This window comes from Orycteropus afer, unplaced genomic scaffold, assembly GCF_000298275.1.
Source record: "Orycteropus afer afer isolate SDZICR_OR568_19922 unplaced genomic scaffold, OryAfe1.0 scaffold00262, whole genome shotgun sequence".
NCBI lineage: Eukaryota > Metazoa > Chordata > Mammalia > Tubulidentata > Orycteropodidae > Orycteropus > Orycteropus afer.
The window spans coordinates 3,223,005-3,232,312 of record NW_006921849.1 but is presented as its reverse complement, the minus strand read 5'-3'; the positions used below and the strand labels follow the sequence as shown (position 1 = coordinate 3,232,312).

At 39.4% G+C, this 9,308-nt stretch overlaps 1 protein-coding gene across 1 annotated transcript in view; it reads right to left on the bottom strand.

The window, feature by feature from the left end:
- The window catches only part of FBXL5 (F-box and leucine rich repeat protein 5), an 87,906-nt gene that overhangs the window by 56,540 nt on the left and 22,058 nt on the right, over positions 1–9,308 (bottom strand). Inside the window, exons 2-3 of the mRNA XM_007950076.2 lie at positions 2,059–2,274; positions 743–838 (exon numbers count right to left, since the gene is read on the bottom strand). Coding sequence (XP_007948267.1) covers positions 743–838; positions 2,059–2,274 — 312 coding nt within the window. The remainder of the gene's footprint in view (positions 1–742; positions 839–2,058; positions 2,275–9,308) is intronic.

The following is a 9,308-nucleotide window of genomic DNA, read 5'->3' as shown; positions in this document are numbered from 1 at the left end:
CAAACAGTGTTTCTTTGCTATTTATAAGGTTTTCCCTGGCCAATTATTTGAGAAGTGGATGGCCTCTTCCTTCTTCCTAGTCTGTCTCAGTCTGTAAGCTGGGATGATACCTGTGTACCACATGCATCCCACTGAGTTTGAAACACCAGTGGCTCAGCCTCAAAACTCATCAACACATCACCACGGTAGGACAAACCGACAGACAAGTTTGCCTCCCTGTTGGAAACCTCTCATACCACCCTTACCTGGGTCCCTGCAGCTGACACCCTCAGTAGCCATTCCCATACATATTCTCCAGGCTTCTGTCCATACATGCTAGCAAAATCAAGTAGGTCTTTTTGGGTGATATAAAATGTTATTAACATTCAACATAGTGCCATCTATATAATAGGAATATTAATGTTTGTTAAGCAAATAAATTAAATAATTAAATAATTCATTCAATGAAAAGCAACTCTTTGGGAATAAAATTAATGGTTTTTTTCTTGGATTTTTCTTCAGTCTCCAAAATGAACTAGCTGCTTATAACCAGACCTATCTTCTTATGCATTGTTTAAAGGACCAAAGGTATAACCCTAATGATCATGAAGGTGGTACAGGACAGGGCACCATTTCAATCTGTTATACAAAAGGTTGCCACAAGTCAGAACAGATTCAACTGCAACTAACAACAATAACAAAGGCAAAACAGATGTTTTAAATTTTATTATTCAAAATCACAAAAGAGAAAACTTAAGCTCACCTCCTCTTCCTCTTTCATGTGAGGAAGGAAATCTCTAGTAAAAGCCTCCAATCTCTCTTTCAGCTGTTTTGCATAATTTAACTGCTCGTATTCATTCTGGAAACAAACAAAAAAAAAGGTTTGTACTTTAAGAAGAGTTTTGTTTCATCATTTATATTGTACCTCATCATAGGAAGTCAGTTTAAAATGCAACATAAAATCTCAGGAAAAAATAGACTGACAGACAGCAAAGTGGTCTCTATTAGCTTCTAAGTATGAAAGATGTCCTTAAATAGTAAGCTTTGAAATTCTTTAGTAATGTGATCTCATATTTCTTTTTAAATTTTCAGAAAAATGTGCATGTGTTCAAAATTTCTATTGATTTCTGATTTATTTATATAATTTCTACATGTGTCTTCTTAATATATCTCAGAGCAGTCCATAAGAGCATATTGGTTTCTCTTGTTCTTGTTATGTGCTGTCAGACCTGACTCACAGTGACCCCTCCCTGGGTTTCTGAGGTGGTATCACTATGGAAGTAGAATACTCAACCTTCCTTCCAAGGAGTGGCTGCTGGGTTTGAACTTCCAGCCTTCTGGTTAACATTCAGTGCCTTAGGCACTACGCTATCATAGCTCCAGGCATATACTCCAAGCAGCCCTGGTGATATAATGATTAAGTGATCAGCTGCTAACTGAAAGTTTGGTGGTTGAACTCACCAGCTGCTCTGTGGGAGAAAAGATGTGGCAGTCTGCTCCCATTAAGATTACGGCCTTGGAAACGCTATAGGGCACTTCTACTCTGTCCTATGTGGTCACTATGAGTCCCAATCAGCTTGATGACAACTCATTTTTGGCTATAATGCATAAGTATAATTAAGAATAAACTATATCATCATAAACTACACTAAAAAATATCTTTAATTTTATATGACACAATTAAATATAATCCTGTTTAACTATTCCTGTTCATCACTACAAGAAGGAAAAACAAAATACAGTAAACACAGCTGGCATTCAATTTTAAAATAAATAAAATTAAATTGAAATATTCATTTATTCTAAGTAACAAGTTTACGTTAATGATCTGTTAACTGCATTTATAACTTTCCTTTAATAGTTTTAATAAATGTTATCAGAATGTAACAATTTTATGATAATTAAATTTTAACTCATTAAAATCAACTCTACAATTTGGGGAGCAGCATTCATTATATAATTGTATTGCACTAATAAAGAGGCAATGCCATTTACTATAAAATGCTAACAAATGTGGCCAGTGATCTATCAGAATACAGCAGAAATTTTGCCAGTTACATGATCATTTTTGCAACTCACCTTCACGTTCTTCAGGCCCTTTTCAAACAGGCTAAGCATCTCTGAGAGTTTATTGTCAGAATGTACATTATAAATGGTCTGGCTGCGTTGCTGAAGCAAACCAATGATGTATTCATTTTCAATCTGCTCATGCATTTTGAACTCGTTAAAAGTAGCATACAGAGACTGAAGAAGAGCACGAAAATCATTGTTGTTGGAAAAGTTGGTTTTAGAAAGCTGAAGAAAAATTTCAAAAAGCATAGTAAATATATGCAAACAGCACCAATAAGAAATATTCAAAGTAATTCCTAATATTTTTCCACATAGCAAAATACCTCCCCCATACGCTTGGCAAAACTCCAAGCAAGTACAAATAAAGTCCATAAATTGACAAGGTATCAAAGCATGTAAGAGAAAGTACACTAGGCCAAGAAGATGTTAGTTTGCATTCAAATGAGCTTGATGCTACAGACAAGTAAAGCAGGCATAACAAATTACATGTTGTTGTTGTTGTTGTTAGGTGCTGTGGACTCAGCTCAACTCACAGCAACCTCAAGCACAACAAAAGAAAACACTGCCCAGTCCTGGGCCATCCTCACAATCTTTGCTATGCTTGAACCCATGATCACAAACACTGTGTCAAACCAGCCCGTTGAGGGTCTTCCCCTTTTTTACTGACCCTCCACTCTACCAAGCATGATATCCTCCAAGGAATGGTCCCTTCTGACAATATAACCAAAGTAAGTGAGACAAAGTCTGGCCATTCATCCTTACTTCTAAGGAGCATTCCAGCTGTATTTCTTCCAAGATACATTTGTTCACTCTTCTGGCAGCCTATTGTATTTTGAGTGTTATTCACTGACACAACTCCAAGGCATCAATTCTTTTGCAGTCTTCCTTATTCACTGTCCAGCTTTCACAAGCAGGAGGTGACTGAAAATACCATAGCCTGGTTTAGGTGCATCTCAGTCTTCAAACTGACATGTTTGCTCTTAAACACTTTAAAGAAGTCTTTTACAGTAGCTATGTCCAGTGCAACACCTCGTCTTATTTCTGGACTGCTGTTTCCATGAGCGTTGATTGTGGAGCCAAGTAATGAAATCCCTGACGACTTCAAACTTTTCTCCATCTATGGTGATGGTGCTTATTGTTCCCGCTGTGAAGATTTTTTATTTATGTTGAGTTGTAATCCATATGTAAGGCTGTAGTCTTTTATCTTCATCAGTAAGCGTGCTTCAAGTCATTTTCACTTTCAGGAAGCAATGTTGTGTCATCTACATATCACAGGTTGCTAATGAGTCTTCCTGCAATCCGGAAGCCATGTTCTTCACACAGAGCTCAACTTCTTAGATTACTGGCTCAGCATACAGACTGAATAAGTATGGTGAAAGAATACAACCCTGACGCACACCCTTCCTGATTTTAAACTATTCCGTCAATTCCTGGAGACTTTTCCCCCCACACCACCAATTACTTCACTGCAGCTTGGACTTCTTCCTTCAATATCATCAGTTCTTGAAATTATGCTACCTCTTGAAATGGCTGAACATTTGGTACAATGACTGTGTATTCCTTCCATCTCTTCTTTTGATGTTTCCTCCATCGTTCAATTATTTTGCTCATAGAATCCTTCAATACTGCAACTCAAGGCCTGAATTTTTTCTTTAGTTCTTTCAGCTTGAGAAATGCCAAGCATTTTCTTTCCTTTTGGTTTTGTACTTCTGTTGTTGTTGTTGTTATGTGCCGTCGAGTCAGACCCGACTCATAGCGACCCCGCCTTGGGTTTCCAAGGCAGTATCATCATTACGAAAGTAGATTGCCCAACCTTCCTTCTGAGGAGTGGCTGGTGGGTTTGAACTGCCAGCCTTCTGGTTAGCAGTCAAGTGCCTTAGGCACTATGCTACCAGAGCTCTTGCTGTTGTTGTTGTTGTTGTTATGTGCCGTCAAGTCGGCCCCGACTCATAGCGACCCCTCCTTGGGTTTCCGAGGCAGTATCACTACGGAAGTAGGATTGCCCAACCTTCCTTCCGAGGAGTGGCTGGTGGGTTTGAACCGCCAGCCTTTGCAAATCACAAATCACATAGTCACTCTATATAAAAAGCTTTAGCCCAAGCCATCTAGAAATCTCCATTTCCATTACTCTATATGTAAACTAAAAGGAGCTCTGGTGGCACAGGGATTAAACATTTGGCTGCTAGCCAAAAGGCCAGAGGTTCAAATCCACTAGCTGCTCTTTGGGACTAAGAGAAGGCAGTCTACTTCCATAAAGATTTACAGCCTTGGAAACCCTACGGGGCAGTTCTAATCTGCCCTACAGGGTTACTATGAGACAGAATCAACTAGATGGCAGTGGGTTTAGGTTTTGGTGTATGTAATCTAAAGAAGCTCTGGTGGCAGTGGCTCAAACAGTTAAGTTCTGGGCTGCTAACTGAAAGGCGGGCTGATCAAACCCACTGTGTGGATCCTCAGGAAAATGGCCCAGCGATCTGCTCCCAAAAAGATCACAGCCAAGAATCTACTGTGTCACAAGGTCATTATAATTCAAAATTTACTCAACAGCACCTAATAACAACAACATGTGTATACTAAATAGACAAACACCATAAAGAAATTTTGTTCGTAGATTGTTAGGTGTCATTCAGTCAGTTCCAACTAACAGGGATCCTATGTACAACAAAACACAACACTACCCAGTCTTGCACCATCCTCACAGTCTTTGCTCTGCTTGAGCCCACTGCTGTACTATGTTAATTCATCTCGTTGAGTGTCTTCCCCTTTTGTGCTGACCCTCTACTCTACCAAGAATGAAATCCTTCTCCAGAGACTGGCCCTTTCTGATAACACAACCAAGGCAGGTGAGATGGAGTCTGGCCATTCTCCCTTCAAGGAGCATTCTGGCTATACTTCTTCCAAGACAGATTTGTTTGTTCTTCTGGCAGTCCACGGTATTTTCAATTTTCTTCGCCAATGCCATAATTCAAATATATCAATTCTTCAGTCTTCCTTATTCATTGTCCAGCTTTCACATGCACAGAAGGCTACTGAAAACATCATGGCTTAAGTGAGCTGCACCTTAGCCTTCTTAGTATACATATGTTAGTCTAACTACGTATGTAGGCTAAATAGACCAGCACACCATGAAGAAATAGGCAAAATTAAAACAGGTGTTTAAGTCTACATCCCACTTTGGTGAGTAGCAACCAGGGTCTTAAAAGCTTGCAAGCAGCCATCTAAGATGCACCAATTGTTGTCTCCTACTCTGGAGCAAAGAAGAAAAAGAAAAAAGAGACATATGCAAAAGAATTAGTCTAAGGAACTAGTGGACCATGTGAACCTCAGACAACATGATCCTTAGACCAGAAAAACTGTATGACGTTGCTCAGCTACCACTGTTAATCACTTGGAAAGGGATCAGTGTAGGAAATCCTGGATAGAATGGGACAAAAATGTGGAACAAAATTCAAAATTACAAAAAAGCCCAGGCTTACTGATCTGATAGAAAATGGTAAAACCCGAGAGCATGCCCCCCCCAGTCACCCTTCAGGCCTGGAAATTAACTCACTCCTGTGGCTTCCAGCCAAGCAACAGACAGGTATACAAGGATGAACATTTACACCAGGTGGGTACACTCCTTAAAACAATCAACCACAGAAGATCAGAAGGATTGCATCTGCACAGCAAGACAGCTAAGAGGGAAAAAATGCATGAGAAAGAAGGATGCAGGGAAAAGGTAGTCACAGGGAGGCAGTGAGAAGAGGATTGTTACATTCTGGGGACTGTAATCAATGTCATGAAACAAAATGTGTATGAACTGTTGTATGGAAAATGAACTTGCTCTATAAACTTTCACCCAAATCACAGTAAGAAATAAATAATAAAAATAAAAAAGGTATATGAGTATAATGTGATAAATTTTTGTCATTTATTCAAATATTATTACACTACTTTTAAATTTTAAAAATTCAAAAACATTCTATTACAGATTGTTTAAACTTAAATATTTAAATATTAAGATGAATCTGACCTGTTCGGAAAATACACCCACCCCTCACTTGTTGACATGTTGGTTCCAAATACCAACTCATTATGCAGAAGTAGGCAAGATGTGAAAATAGAGGGTGACCACATCAAGATTACAAAGTGGAGGACAACCACATCATTACGTAACTGCCTAATCACTGAAAATTATGGCCTAGCCAAGTTAACACGTAACTTTAACCATCACAGCCAGCACTACTCGCCTCCCATCTCAGCATCTGTTGCTGACAGATGTACATTGTTAATGCACAAAATAGTCAGACAGTAGATTTTTTACTTGTGTCATAAATGTGAATAACAAGATATAGCTGATGAATTAAAAACAGTAGTTATTAAGAGAATTTTAGGGAAACATTTTTTTTTTTCTTTGCAGTCACTAGGTAGTACAGTTAATGTGCTTGGATACAATCAAAAGGTTGGAATTATGAGATCACAGAGAGGGCATCTTCGAAGGAAGACCGGGTGATCTACCTCCAAATAATCAGCCATTGAAAACTCTGCCGAACACAGTTCTACTCTGACACACATGAAGTCCGCATGAGTCTGAGTCAATTTAACAGCAAGTGGTATTTAATAATTTTCGTAAAAAGAAAATCAGAGTTAAACATTTAACAACTTATGTAAGAACTGTATACTTTTCTTGGCTGGTGGAATTGACATGGGGGAATGTGTAAACCTAGTACAACAGTCCCTGAGAAAGTAAATGCACTTGAAGGAAAGATACAAATCAATGAAAAAATAAACACAAATACTGTGGTTTCTTTAATTCTACTCTTCAACAACAAAAAAATGATTTCTGATGCTATTTTCAGTTTTTATACTTAATGGCAAATCAAGTTCCTTTAATTAAAGGATACACATTATCAAGAAACTGAATCCAAATTAAAGTTCAAAAAAAAATTCTGACTAACAAAAAAGACCCAACCACTCCATTAGAAATATTAAACATATCCTTTCTTTTATCAATTCAGTTTCAAAATTTATTTTAAAAGGAAAAATCTGATAGGGCTAAATAAAATAGGTAAGGAAATGGGAAGGTGATTAGTAGCACTGTTACTTCCTAGACTTGCCTTGTAAAGTATCATCTAGTATTTCTAAGGGAGTCAGTCAGCCGCACCTAACAACAACAGTATTTCTAAAACGGAGCAGAGCCTAAATTGTCTTATTTTGCCTGTCCTCAGCAGTAATTGTAGTCTGATGACAGAGCATCAGAAAAGATACACAAATTCTGAAAGCAAAACTAGTCCACTATACATTACAGAATCAACTAAAAGTAACTTCTGTAAGAAAGCAGCGTGGATTAGGCATTATCAGAGAACCACCTCTGGAATGGGGTTTGCTAGGATAAGAGGTAAAAATCGAAGGCTTCTGAGGCATACGAAAACAATAAGCAGGACGGATTTGGGTATATATGCGTGTGCTAGATTAAAATTCACACATGTCACAGAAGAGCACAACAAAATTCATGAGTGGCTAATCTCTACAGATATCACCTGTCATCTTGTAAAGCTGTAATTTTTTTTTCCTCACTCCCAACCCGAGCTGTCTCCCGGTGCAAACACTGCCCTCCCGTTCTCCCATGACTGATCACTCCATGGAGTGTTATCTAGCTGGTGTAAATGTTCACCCCATATGCCTGCCTATTGTTTGGCTGGAAGCCACAGCAGTGAGTTCAGACTTGAAGGGTGGCTAGGGGCCAGTCTCAGGGGTCTCATCAGGCTCTATCAAACAAGCAAACCTGGACTTTATGATTTTGAGTTTTGTTTCACATTGTTCTCCAAATCTCTCCAGGAACTCCTGCACCAATTCCCCTCCAACTGGTTGACAATGGTAGCCAGGGACCATCTAGATCTTCTCATCTCATGGTCATACAGGTTGAAGATCTCATGCTCTATCAGTCCAGTGGACTATTTCCATATATCTTTGGTTTTCCTCATTCTTCTTTGTTCTGGACAAGGAGAGACCCATCACGGGATCTAAATGGCCACTTGCAAGTTTTTAAGACCCCAGTCGCTACTCACCAAAGTAGGATAAAGAACAATGTTTTTGTGTAGGATGTTTTGCCAACTGAGCTTGATGTCCCCTGCAACCACTTGCTCCCTCTGGGTAGCTGGCTGTGCCAAGAAGCCACAACCTTGCCCACTGTCCTTTCTATTATATGCCTGGACATTCTTACAGCACATACAACTACACATGTAGAAACACTGCCTGCTAAACCTACACATGGTCATGGGCTTTATCCCCTGCCTATACATACCTGATCATTCAGCCTTTCCATCATCTATCCACCTGTACACCAATGTTTGCCATCACTGACAACACAGTAGTGTTCATGCAAAAGGATTCATCTTTCTTGTCTGTACCTCCCATGCACCTCTCTCTGTCTTCCTCTTCCTCAATCCCAATCCCACCATGTTGATCACTCATATTTGGTACATTGCCCTTCCCTTCACCCAAATCAATACTTGTCTCTACCTATCTAGCAGTGTTCCTTCCCCTCCTGTCCCACCCCTGGTAACGAACAAAGTAAGTTTCCTTTCATATATAAACCTTTCCGTGACTTTTTACAACAATGAACTAATACAGTATTTGTTCTTCAGTAATTGGCTTATTTCACTCAGCATAATGTCCTTCCAGTTCACCCACGTTACTCAGTACTTTGTAGATTCTACATTATTCTTTAATGTTGCATAGTATTCCATTCTGTGTAAGGACCATAGTTGGATAATCCATTCTTCTGTTGATGGACACCTTGGATATTTCCATCTTTTTGCTAACGTAAACAATGCTATGATGAACATGGGTGTAAATATATCTGTTCCTGTCCTGGCTCTCACTTCTTTAGAATGTTGTTGTTGTTGTTAGGTGCCATCAAGTCGTTTCCGACTCATAGCGACCCCATATACAGCAGAACGAAACACTGCCCGATCCCACGCCAGCTCCATGATCCCTGCTATACTTGAGCCCATCATCGCAACCACTGTGTCAATCCATCTCGTTGAAGGCCTCCCTCTCTTTCATCAACCTTCCACCCCACCAAGTATGACATCCTTCTCCAAGGAATGGTCCCTTCTGACAACATGACCAAAATAGGTGAGACTAAGTCTGGCCATTCTAGCTTCCAGGGAGCATTTTGGGTGCACTTCCTCCAGGACAAATCTGTTAGTTCTTTTAGCAGTCCATGGTACTTTCAGCATTCTCCACCAGCACCACAACTCAAAAGCATCAACTCT